Source organism: Quercus lobata, chromosome 5, assembly GCF_001633185.2.
Source record: "Quercus lobata isolate SW786 chromosome 5, ValleyOak3.0 Primary Assembly, whole genome shotgun sequence".
Classification (NCBI taxonomy): Eukaryota; Viridiplantae; Streptophyta; class Magnoliopsida; order Fagales; family Fagaceae; genus Quercus; species Quercus lobata.
The window spans coordinates 72833505-72850259 of NC_044908.1; the positions used below are offsets into that span (position 1 = coordinate 72833505).

General features: G+C 35.1%; 2 protein-coding genes across 2 annotated transcripts; both read right to left on the reverse strand.

Moving 5' to 3' along the window:
• Nucleotides 1-416: 416 nt before the first annotated feature.
• LOC115991849 lies at nucleotides 417-2793 on the reverse strand. Its single transcript, XM_031115795.1, has 4 exons — nucleotides 2199-2793; nucleotides 1609-1754; nucleotides 1413-1523; nucleotides 417-1216 (listed from the first exon to the last, which is right to left on the reverse strand). Exons 1-4 carry the CDS (start codon nucleotides 2743-2745, stop codon nucleotides 632-634), a joined length of 1389 nt encoding a protein of 462 aa, XP_030971655.1. The 5' UTR covers nucleotides 2746-2793; the 3' UTR covers nucleotides 417-631.
• A 558-nt stretch (nucleotides 2794-3351) lies between these two features.
• LOC115992278 lies at nucleotides 3352-9163 on the reverse strand. The gene is made up of 5 exons (XM_031116429.1): nucleotides 9039-9163; nucleotides 7614-8849; nucleotides 5065-5207; nucleotides 4871-4981; nucleotides 3352-4306 (listed from the first exon to the last, which is right to left on the reverse strand). The coding sequence occupies exons 2-5, from the start codon at nucleotides 8794-8796 to the stop codon at nucleotides 3719-3721; spliced, it is 2025 nt and encodes a 674-aa protein (XP_030972289.1). The 5' UTR covers nucleotides 8797-8849; nucleotides 9039-9163; the 3' UTR covers nucleotides 3352-3718.
• Between the last annotated feature and the right edge of the window lie 7592 nt (nucleotides 9164-16755).

Sequence of the window (16755 nt, forward strand, 5' to 3'; positions counted from 1 at the left end):
CTTTTATTTCCCCCTTGAATATTTTCTACAGCTTTATCTAGTTGCAGAAAATACCAAGCCCCCTCTCCCTGTATTTTTCCATTTGCAGCCAGTGTAATGTGCAAACTTACAACAAGAAATCGGCTAGTTCCAGACAGTCAAACAGAAGTCAATTACAAAGCTCCAACATAGATGTTAACTTACGACATGCAAGATACTCAATTATGCCAAGATAGGCCGGACCTAGTGGCACTGATCATAAAGCCACTAGTTCACCTCACTAATCACCTTTCTGACCAACCCAGCAACGTTGCTAGGTTCCACCCCACTCAGCTAAGCAGCCACATTTCAAATTACTAGAAAAGAAAATCTTCTTGAGAGGACATCCAAGAAGGTTCTGGAAAAATCTATGACTTGAAGTTAGCGATGACATGACAAAATAGTCAATTAGCATTCCAGTAATTAGCAGTGCACCTGAAGGTATATCATTTTATCAAAAGGTCTGCATACAAAAAGCAAAGCAAGATGCCCCTCATTTACATCATTGAATCTGTAACTATACAAAATTGCATGCAAAAGCATGCACAGAGGCACTGCCTAGAAAGCATCATTAGTTAAAAAAGCTTCACCATTTACAAAAACCAAAAACACATTACAGGCTAGAGATTGTCAAAAGCAAGCCATAATGATCACTAGGAAGAACGGGAAGCTCCAGCTTCTTGACCTCCTTCCTCACTTTCTTCTCCTTGCTATATGACAGACCTGGTATTGCATCCATCCCAATCATGTCAATTCCACTGATCTTGAAATCACGCAGATTACAAATAAATCGATCTAGCCGTTTTTGTAATGTACGGTTACCAGACAACATCTGGTTGGACTTGGTATCATATGTCCATCCATTTTCCCCTGGCCTTAACTCTTGCCATGCATCGACCCATCCATCAGGAAAAGGAAACTGACCATCTAACTTGTCATCCCAATTCATGTCACCGCCATAAACCACATTTGGATTCTTTTTAAGAAAGTTGATTGCCTCCTTTGCCTGCTCTACACGTTCCTTGCTGTACATCTGATCCCATTTCGGGGGTGCTGGGCAGGGACTCTCAAGATGGCTAGTAGCAACAACAAAAGTCTTGCCCCTCTGGACTTCAACCTCAGCAACAGATAGTTCTCTCCCCATTATAGAATTGGTAAAGGGTTTACATTTGAAGGATTTCACGGGCAGTTTGCTTAACTGCATATCATTTAATTGACACATCACATATTAATACCACATAATCATCAATTAAATGAATCATGCAACTTACTAAATCAACAATGACTTACCAGGAGGTGATCCAAACATCGGATCCATCTATCATGCCTAAAAGTATGATAAATCAACATAAAAATGTGAACTTTTACACTATAAGTGGTGATCAAAATATTACCAGCATGCAAAAGTAAGGTCTTGAGTTCGCCATCTCAGTTGAAACTGAGCAATGATATACCTTCCACCAGCTGGAATGGCAGAAAATATCATATATATTAGGTGTAACCTCCTGCAGAGCAAAGTGACCATAAGTAAGATGTACTTATATATAAAGTTAAACAAATGAGAAGGGAAGATAGAGAGAGAGAGATTGCCTGAAAACAGATGAGTTCTGGGGAATGCAGTTGGATAAGGTCACCAAGGGCTTTCATCCTCTTATGCATTTCCAGATCTTCTCGAAACCAAACATTATAGCTCAAAATCTTCAATGAACTAGGTACGGTTCCTTGACCAGTTTCCTCTGCCACACATTTAACTAGTCTTTCATAATGTGCAACTAAAAACCCCTAGATTGTGTTTGAATGCGAGAATTTAAAGAACAATTGCAAATATAAACTACTTGATATAAAGTTAACAACACATGATGACTCCAGTCTAATTTAACACAATCCCGATCACCCACAAGAGGGCCAAAAATCCATATTTACAACATTACTCCATTAAAGCATAAAACAACACAAGTTCATTAAAACCCACAAGCCAATACACAAAAATCCAAACTTTAAAACCAAAGATTACCAAAAATCACACAACACAGTCACAGCCATATTGGACGCCTAAACCCAGTTCAAAAATCCACATTTGTACCATAAAAGCACAAAACAAAGCAAACCCAATTAAACCCACAAGCCAAAAAAAAAAAAAAAATCCAAACTTTCTCAAACCAAAGATAATCAAAACTCACCCAGCACAGCCTCGGCCTTATTGGAAGCCTTGATCCCTCTAAACCCACCAAATTCAGCAGAATCTTCATCAACCACAACTGGGTCCCCCGCCTTCCTCTTGTTGCAACGCTGCAGGGGCAAGAAAACTGACCCCACCCCAGAATCCAAACCCTCATCATCAACATCAATTTCTTTCAAATCCTCAAAGCTGGACAAGGAAGACACAGAGGCCCTCGTGCCACAGACCTCACAGCTTCCGCTCTTGTAAGGGTTCAAGAAAGTGCAGGCCTTGCATGACCATTTAGGGGCTGAAGGAGAAGGAGGTGGCGATGATGATGATGATGAAGAAGAAAAAGGAGTTAAGCAGATTTCGCAAGTGGATTTTTGATTTTGAGAAGTGGGGTTGATGAAAGTGCACTTTTTGCAGGTCCAAGAAGAAGAAGACGAAGACGACATTGTTAGAAATGAAAAGAGAGGAGAGGTTTTTCTAGGGTTTATTGGTTTGTGATGTAGAAGAAGAGAAGTGAATGTGAATGGGGCACTGATTATAAGCTTTGGGATTGCCATTCAAAATTGGCTTGCCGCTTTTGCCGTAACTCTGTGCTCCTTTGTTGTACACTTGTACTAGTTGTGATTTGATTGAACTTGTCGTTTGCAGTAAACGATTAGTCGTTTTAGATTGGGAAATGCAAAACTAGTCCACTATTTTTTTTTTTTTTGATGGGAAGTCCACTATTTATTTTGAACTCATGTTTTTCTTTTCTTTTACTTTTTCAATTGAACATTAGTACCACCATACGAGGTTCAAGGGATAGCTCATAACTCAACTGTAATGACATCCCATTGAACATATATTTAATTATTTATATATGAGTTTATTTATATTTTATTGTGTGTAATGAACTCCTTTTCATTTCAACATGGTATTAGAACTATTTGATCTTGGCTCATAGTAAAATTTTAATTCTTTTTTGTCATCACCATAAAAGTGCTTTTTCTCTCTTGTTTTGGTCTTCTCTAATATGTCCTCATATAGTCTAAAAAGTGTGGTACACATTAGGACTAAAACAAATGACATAATGAGCCTAATTCTTCAAAATTCCGCGATCCTATATCAATCGAGATTAATTCTCGGTGGATCCAAATTAATTTTATATAGTTGACAAAAACAAGTCATAGAAAAAAAACACATGCATTCAACACCATTGATAATACAAAGAGGAAAAGAAATACAACTACAGTTGCACTGTAACAATCATTTCCCATGCCAACATGACAGTACACCAGCATAAACTTCTAAACTTCATAAGCCTTCCAATACAAAACCAAACTTTTTTTGAAGTAATACAGAAACTTCATACAACATTACAGGAGCATCACAGGATTATAGAAGCTGTACACATCAATATAATACAAGAGTTTGCAGGATGGTGGACACAGTAGTAATGACACACCTAGCATCTCTCTTTCTTTTTTGGAGGGGCAATGGAAACACTCAAACACCTAGCTTTTAAAAGTGTTACAATGCCAAGCCAATAATTTACTGGATATTAATTCCTAAGAGCAAGCCATAATGATCACTAGGCAATACTTGACGCACCAACTTTCGGACCCTTTTTCTTACCTTCTTCTCCCTCATATATGACACTCCTGGTATAGCCTCCACTCCTATCATGTTGATTGCACTTAATTTGAAATCACATAGATTGCAAATAAATCTATCTAGCCGCTTTTGCAAAGGCCGGTTATAAAACAACATTGGATTGGACACAGTATCATATGTCCATCCATTTTCACCGGGCCTTAATTCTGCCCAGGCATCAATCCATCCATCAGGTGAAGGAAACCTTCCATCCAATTTTTCATCCCAATTCATGTCACCACAAAAGACCACATTTGGAAATTTCTTAAGAAGGTTAACAGCCTCCTTTGCCTGAGCTATACGTTCCTCACTGTGCATTTGATCCCATGTAGGAGGGCCAGGGCAGGGGTTCAAAAAATGGCTTGTGGCTACAGTCAACAATTTCCCCCTCACTTCAATCTCTGCCATGCACAGTTCATTCAGCATTCTAGAACTGCTGAACGGTAACGGTTTGCGGCTGAAGGATTTTACTGGAAGTTTGCTCAACTGCAATTGACAAATCAAGTTAGGCTCCAACACTACCTTAAATATGAACATTGAAGTAACAAATTATTTGACATGCAGAAAAATCATATCCCGAATAATACATCCTGAGACAAGTAGCCCGAAAGAGAGTGCACTATATAAGCAAGATAAAATTTATAGTATAAAAGAAATTCACAAAAACAATCACATTATGGGCTTTACCACCTTAAAAGGTCAAATATAACCAAAATATATGAAATTAATCATTTGAGAAGATGAGTAGATTTCTCAAGAATTGGGTGGCACCGTAGCGGCCGTATTAATTTTCTATATTTTTCTTTGAGCATTATACACAGCAAGAAGACATTATACTGTTAACACCAAAATGCCCCCTACCCCAATGTACTTTCATGGAAAAAATTCTAGAAAGACCTAACTAAAAGAGAAAGAGAACCGAACAAAAGAACCTGATTTATCCAACAGACTGCAGTATCCCTCCACTAAGTAACCTCCCATGGTTTCTACATGCTTGCATTGCAACTATGTTGGCCAACCTAAATTTGCAAAGGATGCACAATATCTTACCTGCATGCAGAAATCTATTGTTGTACTGGCCATTTGATCTGAAACTGAGCAATTATATGTGTTCCACCAGCTTGATGCCTTAAAAATGTCATATATATCAAGTGTAATCTCCTGTACGGCATATATATTCTGGTCATAAATATGATGAATAGTTAATTGGAAACGACCTATAAGATGAAGCCAAAATGGCACACCTGGAAACAAATGACATCAGGAGAATGCAATTGAATAAGTTCACCAAGAGCCTCCATCCTCTTTTGTATCTCCACATCTCCGAACCACACATTGTAACTCAGAATTTTCACTGAACTTGAAACCATGCTCAAACAATTTCTCTCTGCCACAAACACAGTTTTTTTAGAAATTCATATCAATAATAACAAAAGACTCCAACATGGGAACATTGAAAATCTGAGTTAGATGTGACCATTAAATATGGTAAATAATATTCATTAAAATAACTCATTATAATAGGCATCAATTTCCTCCAACAACATGAGATTAGGAGAACTGATAACAATCGATGATTTTAGCTACAACCTCTCTCTAGTCATTATGCTCTATTAGAATCTCTTATTCTTTCTCACCACTAGGAAGGGAAGCCTTACTTTTAAAAGGTCGTACCCAATACATAAAACTCTCACTTTTGCAGAATCCTAAAAGGTCATTCACATTTATTTGAAATTTCATAAAATGATTCAAACACAAACAATTTGTCGCTGCCCGCTCCAGCACAAAGGCTGAGTACCGAGCCTTCGTTGTCACTACTTCTGAAATTCTATGGCTTCAATGGTTCTTGGTTGATATGGATGCCCCGCAGTCCACTAATTCTTCCATCCACTGTGACAACTGGAGTTCTATCCGCATTACTCACGACAATTTTGTCACAAGCTCGCCAAAGACATTGAGATAAATTGCCACTTTATTTGTCATAGTCTTCAGCATAATAGCCTCCTTTTGTAAACCTTTTTCTTCTGAAGATCAACTTGCTAACATGTTTACTAAATTTCATTCAACCAGTCATCTCCGTGATCTAATTTCCAAACTCAATCTGGTTTCTTCCGCACCGCCTTCAGTTTGAGGGGGGAATGTTAGCGTATCTGTCATTACTATGATGTTCATATGTATAGGCCAGAACTATGACCTGAATCAAGGCATATCAATTAAACTTGATTCAAGACATAATTAAGGCTCCTAGGTCAACGCTATCCCTCATTACTCTCTTGGTAAGTTATATATATATATATATATATATATATATATTCATGTCCTATATATAGACAAATATATACTGAATATGGAGATTTTCATATTCAATAACTCTTGTTCTTTATCTTTTATTTTTCATACTTTGCAGAGAAATTGAACATCAAACTGGTACATTATCAAATCATCAATACATGTTACCAAAGTAAAAGTTGAGGGGAATCGGTGAATCACCTTCCCCTTCATTGTCCTGTAGCTTATGAGTTGGTCCATGGTTTTTTGTTTTTTTGGTATTCATTGGGTTATGCCATATAAAGTTAGTGAGTTGTTGGCTTCTTGGCAGGGAAGGTTTGGTAGGCATCGAAATATAGATTTGTGGAGATTTGCGCCGCATTGTTTGTTTCGGTGCTTATGGCCGGAGCGGAATGCTAGATACTTTGAGGATTGTGAACGCTCTATTCCTTACATTAAATCTTTCTTTTTCCAAACTCACCTTGATTGAAGTGTAGTTTTGCCTTTTTATTCTAGTTTTTCTCTCTAATCTTATTGATCGTTTTAATCTAGGCTCTTGATTTGTGCCACTCTAGTACACTTCCAGTGTATTTGGTTCATTTTTTCTAATAAAATTTCTTACGTCACTTATCAAAAAAAAACTCAAGAACCAGCCCAGCAGCACTTTCTGCTGTCATTACCTTCCCAGGAGAACTCCTGACAAGAATATGGGATTAGGCAATTCCTTCTTTGTGTATATAACACAAGAGAGGCAAATTTCCCCACAAGGGAAATTTCAACTAAAGTCTTAGTTTTCGTCTCAACAGCCAAGTTGTCCTTGATAGTTGAGACACTCTTACAATTTTAGGTTTCTGTTAGCTTCTGTTTTGGCTTACTGAAGTTAGAGCTCATCTTAGTTGCAGTGTACTTGACATATAACAAATATATATATTGATGAGTAACATATAACAAATATTATATATAGAGTATAAGAACTTGATTAAGGAGAATTTTTGCTAAAAGGAAGTGTATGAAGCAGTCTCATCCACAAACCTTGTTGCCAGATATATCAGAATTCAGTTGACAACTAGAAGCAGTTTCAATCTTGAGAGGCAATAACAAAAGAAAGAACAAAGAAGTGCAAATTCAAGTAAAAAATGAGCAGAATGACATTCTGATGCTCAAGAACACAACGTCAGCAATCAATTTGTTAATTGCTATCAATTTCATGCTATAAAGATCCATTATGATAACTCTATTGGACAAATGGAAAACACCAAATCAATGCTTTTACGTTCATTAGCTACTAGAATAATATATTTGCAGATACAATCAACAGATCATTAAACGGAATAAAAGAACTTGATATCGATAGATATAAATTTTACCAACTTTTAAGGATTAATAAACACCATCAACATCATATAAAGTGATAAGTCAAAAGAAATAGGTAAGATGGACAAGAATTTGAGCAAGTCATAAATGCACTAAATACAAAATCCAAGATGAAAATGAAATGCTTATAGTGACTGGAAAATACACAAACCTCTTCTGAACGGAGGCACATATATGCCACATTCTAGTGGAGATTGACCAGAAAGCTCAGATTCCAGTTGAGACTTAAATATGGATTTATGAAGATCACACTGGTCAGTAGAGAGAGCAGGTTGATTGTTATCTGGTGTCAAAGATGATGCAAGCCTCGACAAAGAGAAATATGGCCGATAGTCTTTGTCTGACTGCTGGATAGGATCCTGGACTAACAAACCTTTTCTTGCAGGAGGCAGATACATGCCACTCTCTAGTGGAGATCGACCAAAAAAATCAGATTCCACTTGATTCATAATGTTAATCATGGATCGGAACTGGTCAGTGGAGAGAAAAGGTTGATTGTTATCTGGCGTCAAGGATGATGCAAGCCTAGACGAAGAGGAAGATGGCTGATAGTCTTTGTCTGACTGCTGGATAGGATCCTGGATAGATGGCTGACATCCACCAAATTGGGGCGAATCCTTTTGACCTCTATTGCTTCTCTTTGTCTGATCATTGTTCATCTTCTTGGCAGGAAAATCTCTGTCATGTAATGATAGAGATGAAAATTTATCATATGTTAGTCTATGCTCCACAAATAGCAACTCTTGCACAGCTTCAGAAACAGTTGGTAGAGGGGAACGTTCCAGCATAGACTTTCTAATATCCTCATCAAATGTATCTGGTAAAGCCATGAGAAGCTGAACCAGCCGAGACTCTTCATGGTATTTCTTGTAACTCTCTAAATCACTCAATTCCTTTGGCTCCATCTCATCTAATTGCTGCCAATAACATTGCAAAAAACAATATAATCCAGTAAGGGGAAAACTACTTTGTTTCACAGCCTCAATTTCCCTCTCCAACCGATACTTTTTAGCCAAATTCGACTCATCATGTTGGGCATACAACCATAACAAGTAGTCCCATGCATCCTTGGCAGAGTTTATATTAGCCAAAAGTTTCTTAAGGGAACGATCAACATACAAGTCGATAATTGACCGTGCTGTTGCATTCATAGATTCCCAATGCTTAATCAAGTTTAAGTAATTTTTATTTTTGGGGTCAGGACGAGTCGCTAACCCACTTACATAGTCCCACAGTTCTCCTTCAATCTCGAAATTACGCATCATATATGACCATAGTAGATAATTAGTTCCATCCGATTTGAGTGATCCAGCATCATCCGAGTCATAATCCATAACCAAAAACAAGTTTCTCAATCAAAGAGCAAAGATACTTGGAAATCTAACGCCTACAATATTACAAACACGTAAAGAATGTAATGGCTTTCATGCACACAGTCCTTAAAAAAAAATTCATGAGCAAGTTTAGTTAGTCAATAATTAACATCTAATAAAATACATTAGAAGTCTAGAATTTGACAATTAAGATGAAGAACAGAAACAAGAATTGAACACATGAGTTGGAGCTGAGGACTAACCGGATTGAGAGGACCATTACTTAGTCTCAAAGCTTCAAATTAGAGCTCTGAGGAACTGACTCTTTTTTCTTTTTCCATACACGACAGTCTTTATTCTTTAACTCTTTAACCAACTTTAACTTTACTCTCAGGACAGGGACCAGTGAAGTCAAGGATACGAGGTTGTCGTTTTAGTTAACGACTCGTTTTGACTGAATGATTTTTTATGTAACTATGTAAGTACGTACCCAAGCTTATCTCCAAGAGTCCAGTCCATTTAGTTCTAACAAACACATTGAATGAATGGAAATGAAGCCCATGTTTTTCACATTGGTCTTCGGCCTTTTTATGATCCTGAACCTATTTTCCTATGAATAAGATTTTGTAATGATTTAAATGCTCATGTAAACCCATAGACCTTATCTATATATATATATATATAAAACCGAAGTCTTTGCTGGCACCACAATTTTCCACGTCAGCACAATATTTAAAAAAAAAAAAAAAAAAAACATTATAACTCCTCAAAACCCTAGCAACCTTACCCAATTTTCCATGTCAGCACAATATTTAAAAAATAAAAATAAAAACATTATAATTCTTCAAAACCCTAGCAACTTTACCCTTCTCTTAAGTTAAGAAATATAAAGCCACCGAAACCTTTGCTGACACCACAATTTTCCATGTCAGCACAATATTTAAAAAATAAAAAATAAAAATAAAAACATTATAACTCCTCAAAACCCTAGCAACCTTACCCAATTTTCCACGTCAGCATAATATTTAAAAAATAAAAAATAAAAATAAAAACATTATAACTCCTCAAAACCCTAGCAACCTTACTCAATTTTCCATGTCAGCACAATATTTAAAAAATAAAAATAAAAACATTATAATTCTTCAAAACCCTAGCAACTTTACCCTTCTCTTAAGTTAAGAAATATAAAGCCACCGAAACCTTTGCTGACACCACAATTTTCCATGTCAGCACAATATTTAAAAAATAAAAAATAAAAATAAAAACATTATAACTCCTCAAAACCCTAGCAACCTTACCCAATTTTCCACGTCAGCACAATATTTAAAAAATAAAAATAAAAACATTATAACTCTTTAAAACCCTAGCAACTTTACCCCTCTCTCAAGTTAAGAAATATAAAACCACGGAAACCACAGTTTTTACAAACTCTCAAAATAAAAACATTATAACTCCTCAAAACCCTAGCAACCTTACCCCTCTCTCAAGTTAAGAAATATAAAACCACGGAAGCCACGGTTTCTACAAACTCTCAAAATAAAAACATTATAACTCCTCAAAACTCTAGCAACCTTACCCCTCTCTCAAGTTAAGAAATATAAAGTCACGGTTTCTGCAAACTCTCTCTCTCCAGACGTAGGAAGCCCTAAACGCACGGTATAGCATTCAAGATCTACAACGCATAGTATAGATTTTAGCTTATAAAGTTCAGCTTTTGTAAGGTTAGTTTGTTTATATATTAATTAATACATAGTACTTTGTTCACCATTGAATACTCATATAATCAATTTCTAATTCAGTGTTCAAGAATTAAACCAAAATTCTAACTGCGCTATTATAAAATATTATTATTAGTATGAATTTTATGAAGTCGCGGTGTTCAAAAATTAAACCAAAATTCTTTTAAATTATCTATAATATTTTGTCCACCGAAAATTTTCTCTCTTTGATTTTAGTATATTGTGTTTCTTAAGTTATAGAGAGATTTTCTTTGGTTTCTACAAACTCTCTCTCTCCAGATGTAGGAAGCCCTAAATGCACGGTATAGCATTCAAGATCTACAACTCACGATATAGATTTTAGCTTATAAAGTTCAGCTTTTGTAAGGTTAGTTTGTTTATATATTTTGATAGAGAAACATGTTCAATGTGGTACGGCTTAATAATCGCATTAATAGTCAATAGTTAATACCATTTGCAAATTTAATTCATGGAGTTGCAATTTTCATTAAATCGTTCTATGGCTTGAAGCACTTGCATTTTAACAAATTGGACATGTCTTTAAAGTCCTTTTATTTCTTTGGGGAAAAAAAAAAGAAAAAAAAAAAGGAGAGGATATGTTAAAACTTGGCATCATCAACTTATAAGAGAGGATATGTTCTTAGATGGTAGGAATATGACAAAATGGTTACACGTTTGTTACGCCTGACTGCCAAAAATTGCTCATAAAGATGTATGCACATGATCTACTTCCCTTTGCTTTTAGTGAAAGATTAAATGCACGCCAATGTTGAGATCAACCACTCTAAAAAAATAGTCTGTGCAATCATAAAATATTATTATTAGTATGAATTTTATGGAGTTGTGGTGTTCAGGAATTAAATTTTAAGGCTCAGTTGCGCAATATGTGTAAATTCTTCAGAAGGCTACTTTAAATAGTAAGTCAATATATCTCTTACATTTGGTTATTAGTTAGAATTGTTTTCAAATGATTGTACCAATAAAGGTGAATGTGTATAAATTTTGTTTAACTATCCCGTGCATCGCACAGGTTAGCGACTAGTTTTCATAATAGTGGAAATGTCAATCCCTCACAAACTAAAATAATATAATAAAATATGAGATTATAACTCACTACAATTAAAACAAGGGTGTTGTGAGGTTTTGTTGTGTCTTTAAAATTTCTCTTGATATGATTTATCTTCTATACATCAAAAGAGTAGGGACACTAGACGGAATATGAAGACCACGAAATGCAAAGTCTGTTTTTTTAAGAATCAAATGCAAAATCATTTAGCTTTGTAAAATGATGTCATCTTGTGATATGATGAGATGGAGTTTAGGTCATTGATCCCTCATAACATTAAATGGACCATGAGAGTGCTAGTACAAAGTCCATATTCTTTTTGTGGTTCCACTAGTCATTATACTAACAATGGCCAAGAAAAGAAGCATGCCTTTCAACAAAGATGTTGTGGATTTTTTTTTTTAGCTAATTCTTAAAAAAAAATGATAATTGGGGACGGGAGATTCGAATTTTGGTTGTCTCCGTTGAAAGCACTAGAAGTTGCCAACTAATTGAGCTACCTACAAGGCTCTAGCCAAACTTATCAATGAAGAGAAGAATAAAGAATGTGAGTAGTAAATTATAGTAGTTTAATTAGAAGTAGAGAAGGGAATGTGAATGGGGCACTAATTAAGAGCATTTGCAGCAGTGTAGCTATAATGCTATAATGCTAAAATTTAGCTCCACAAACACAAAAACCTTGCTGCAGCAGTGGAGCTAAATCTAAAAAATTTAGCTCCATTGCTACAGTGCACATCTATAAATAGATGTGCACTGTTCATAACATCTAAAAGAAAAAAAAATTATTTTATTAAATTTCTCTCTCCTCTTCTATTAAAAAAATATTTTTTTCCTTTTTCTTTCTTTTCTCTCTCTCTCTCTCTCCGGCTTCTCTTCTTTCTTCCTCTTTCCTTCTCATTTTTTTTTTCTCTCCCTTATCTACTCTCTGCTTCGCCATCGTCGATCTTCATCATTTTGGATCTTCATCGTCGCCGATCTTCATCATCGATCTTCATCGTCGTCACCCAGTTGTCGTCCCACACCACTGACCCATCTCGCCTTCATCGAACTCAAGTGCGCCACGGACCCATCGAAGCTCTATGCTCGGTCAAGGCGGCAGTAAAACAACGCCATGATCGGCGATGGCGGGAATTCTAGGTTCATGGGTTTTGGATTGCTGGGTTTGTGGGTTTTTGGGTGTTTGATTTTTCTTTTTTCTTTTTTTGGGTTTGGTTGTGATTGTGGATTGTGGTTGAAATGGTGGTTTGGTGGCTGTGTTGGTGGTGGTTTGGTAGATGTGGTTGTGATTACCGTGGGCTGTGTTGGTGGTTGTGGCTGTGTTGGTGGTGGTTTGATTTTTTTTTTTTTTTCCTTGTCGTGGGCTGTGTTGGGTTATGGTTGTGGCTGTGTTGGTGGTGGTCACATAAAGGTTGTTGCCGTGGGCTATGGTTATCACATGAAGGTTGTTGCTAGTGGAGTGTGTGGCTATGATAATTGTGTGTAGTGAATATATTATTTTATTGTAGTGAGATGGATTATTTTATTGTAGTAGTTATATTATTTTATTGTGATGTTTATATTATTTTATTTTGTTGAAAGCTAAAATAAATCCACTGCTACAGCATGTGTGTAGGTAAAATAGATAAAGTAACTTTTGGTGGAGTTAAAAAGCTAAATTTTTAGCTCCACTGCTGTGGATGCTCTTATAAGCTTTGGGATTGCCATTCAAAATTGGCTTGCCGCTTTTGCTGTAACTCTGTGCTTCTTTGTTGTACACTTGTACTAGTTGTGATTTGATTGAACTTGTCGTTTGCAGTAAACGATTAGTCGTTTTAGATTGGGAAATGTAAAACTAGTCTACTAATTTTTTTTTTTTTTTTTTTTTGGTTTTGATAGTAAGTCCACTATTTATTTTGAACTCATGTTTTTCTTTTCTTTTTCTTTTTCAATTGAACATTAGTACCACCATACGAGGTTCAAGGGATAGCTCATAACTCCACTGTAATGACATCCCATTGAACATATATTTAATTATTTATATATGGGTTTATTTATATTTTATTATGTGTAATGAACTCCTTTTAATTTCAATATGGTATTAGAACTATTCAATCTTGGCTCATAGCAAAATTTTAATCCCTTTTTTTCATCACCACAAAAGTGCTTTTTCTCTCTTGTTTTGGTCTTCTCTAATGTGTCCTCTCATAGTCTAACAAGTGTGGCACACATTAGGACTAAAACAAATGACATAATGAGCCTAATTCTTTAAAATCCGCGATCCTAGATCAATCGAGATTAATTCTCAGTGGAACCAAATTAATTTTATATAGTTGAAAAAACTAGTCATAGAAAAAAAACACATGCATTCAACACCATTTATAATACAAAGAGGAAAAGAAATACAACTACAGTTACATAACGTAGCATTAGACTAGTAGTTGTGCGGCAATAGTGTTATCAACACACTGTAACAATCATTTCCCACGCCAACATGACAGTACACCAGCATAAACTTCTAAATTTCAAAAGCCTTACAATACAAAACCAAACTTTTTGAGAATAGAGCATCACAGGATTATAGAAGCTGTACACTATCAATATAATACAAGAGTTTGCAGGATGGTGGACACAGCAGTAACGACACACCTAGCAACTCTTTCTTTCATTTTTGGGGGGGCAACGGAAACACTCAAATACCTAGCTTTTGAAAGTGTTATCATGCCAAGCCAACAATTTACTGGATATTAACCTTTAAGAGCAAGCCATAATGATCACTAGGCAATACAGGAAGCATCAACTTTCGGACCCTTTTTCTTACCCTCTTCTCCTTCATATATGACACTCCTGGAATAGCCTCCATTCCTATCATGTTGATTGCACTTAATTTGAAATCACACAGATTGCAAATAAATCTATCTAGCCGCTTTTGCAAAGGCCGGTTACAAGACAACATTGGATTGGAAACAGTATCATATGTCCATCCATTTTCACCGGGCCTTAAATCTGCCCAGGCATCAATCCATCCATCAGATAAAGGAAACTTTCCATCCAAATTTTCATCCCAATTCATGTCACCACAAAAGACCACATTTGGAAATTTCTTTAGAAGGTTAACAGCCTCCTTTGCCTGAGCTATACGTTCCTCACTGTGCATTTGATCCCATTTAGGAGGGGCAGGGCAGGGGCTCTCAAGAGCTCTGAGGGACTGACTCTTTTTTCTTTTCCGTACACGACAAACAGTCTTTATTCTTTAACTCTTTATCCAACTTTAACTTTACTCTCAGGACAGGGACCAGTGAAGTCGAGGATACGAAGTTGTCGTTTTAGTTAACGACTCGTTTTGACTGAATGATTTTATATGTAACTAGTTGAAACCCGTGCAATACACAGTAATTTACCTATTTATAATAGACTAAAATAATTTTATAAAATTTTAAATTGATTATGAAACTATACTTTTGCGTGAATTGCTCCTATCTTTTTGAGTTACAATTTGATGAATAAGTCAAATTTAGATATTGAAAAAAAAATAACTAAAAAGTTCTAATGTTAAAACATTCGAAAGGGGAAAAAAAATCAGAAAATTTACTGGCACTGCCTAGAAATTATTGAAACAAAACAAAATATATATGACTACCAAATAGAGAAAGATAGGTTATCTTCAAGAGAATAATCCATATTTATAACAGTTGAAATTTGCTAAACTGTTTCAAATATTGCAAAAAATTGAACCCAAAAATTTAGATGGTCAAACTTTCAAAAGACAATAAAATTAAAAATCAAAACATTCAGAACCTACAAATTATAAAAACAAAACAAAAAGTCATTATTGCGAGACAATTTCAGTAAGGATGGAAAGCTTTTCTAAGTTTTTTTAATCTAATTCTTCCTAATTGATGAAAAATTTGGTTCAAATATTGTTGAACACTTTGAAGGTGCGAATAATATAGGCTTCCAACGTAATCTTTAATTAATAAACAAAGAAGCATGACACCATAAGAGAAAACATAAGATAACAGATAGTGCATATACCTTACTCCATAGCTGTTAGAAAATATCCACACAAAAGGAATTGAAAACTTGTACATATGTCTCCATAAGGTAAAGCTTAAGGTTATATAATCTAAAATAATATAGAATATAGCATCTTTGAACCACACAAAAAGTTAGCAAACTTACTACAATACTTGTAATTATACTATATATTGTAAAGTACTATTCCATACAAAACAAAAGCAAAAAAAACTAATTCACAAAAAAGAGAAAAAGTAATAGCAAGCGTACCAAAGAAATTGAAGCTTAGGGTTTTCAAAGATATATATAAGAGACTCCTGTTAGGACTCTCTCACTATTTAGTTTTAAAAATTAAATTTTTTTTTAAATTAAAATGATGATGTGGAAAATTGTAGGAGTTTCAAAGACTTCGATTTTATATATATATATATAGACTATGTAAGTACGTACCTAAGCTTATCTCCAAGAGTCCAGTCCATTTAGTTCTACCAAACGCATTGAATAAGTTTCTGTTTGGATAGCTTATTTTTTGCCAACTTATTTTACTATTCAGCTTATTTTTACTATTATTTATGAGTTTCATTATACTTTTTGGTACTATTCATGGGTTCTGTAGTACTATTTTAACTAACTTTTACCTTTATCTACATTACTTTCAACAAAAAGATTTTATTTTTAACAAAATAAGCCAATCGCAAACAGACTCAAATAAAAATGAAGCCCATGTTTTTCACATTGGTCTTCGGCCTTTTTACAATCCTAAATCCATTAAATCCATTTTCCTGTGAATAAGATTTTGGAACGATTAAATGCTCATGTAGACTCATAGACCTTATTTTATTTATGGGCTTTACTAGGCTTTTCATGCCTAAACCCATATTCTTTCAATGAAAAAGTTTCTTCATGATTGTCACTGTTAATATTAGAATTGTGCTAGGAAGTAGCGGTGCAACAAATTGTCATTATATTTCCATAATAGTTGAGATGTCAATCCCTCACAAATCAAAATAATATGATAAAATCTGAGATTATGACTCGCTACAATTTAAACAAGGGTGTTGTGAGATTTTGTTATGTCCTTAAAATTTCTCCTAATATGATTTATCTTCTATACTTCACAAGAGTAGGAACACCAGACGGAATATGCAGGCCATGAAATGCAAAGTCTGTTTTTTTTTTTTT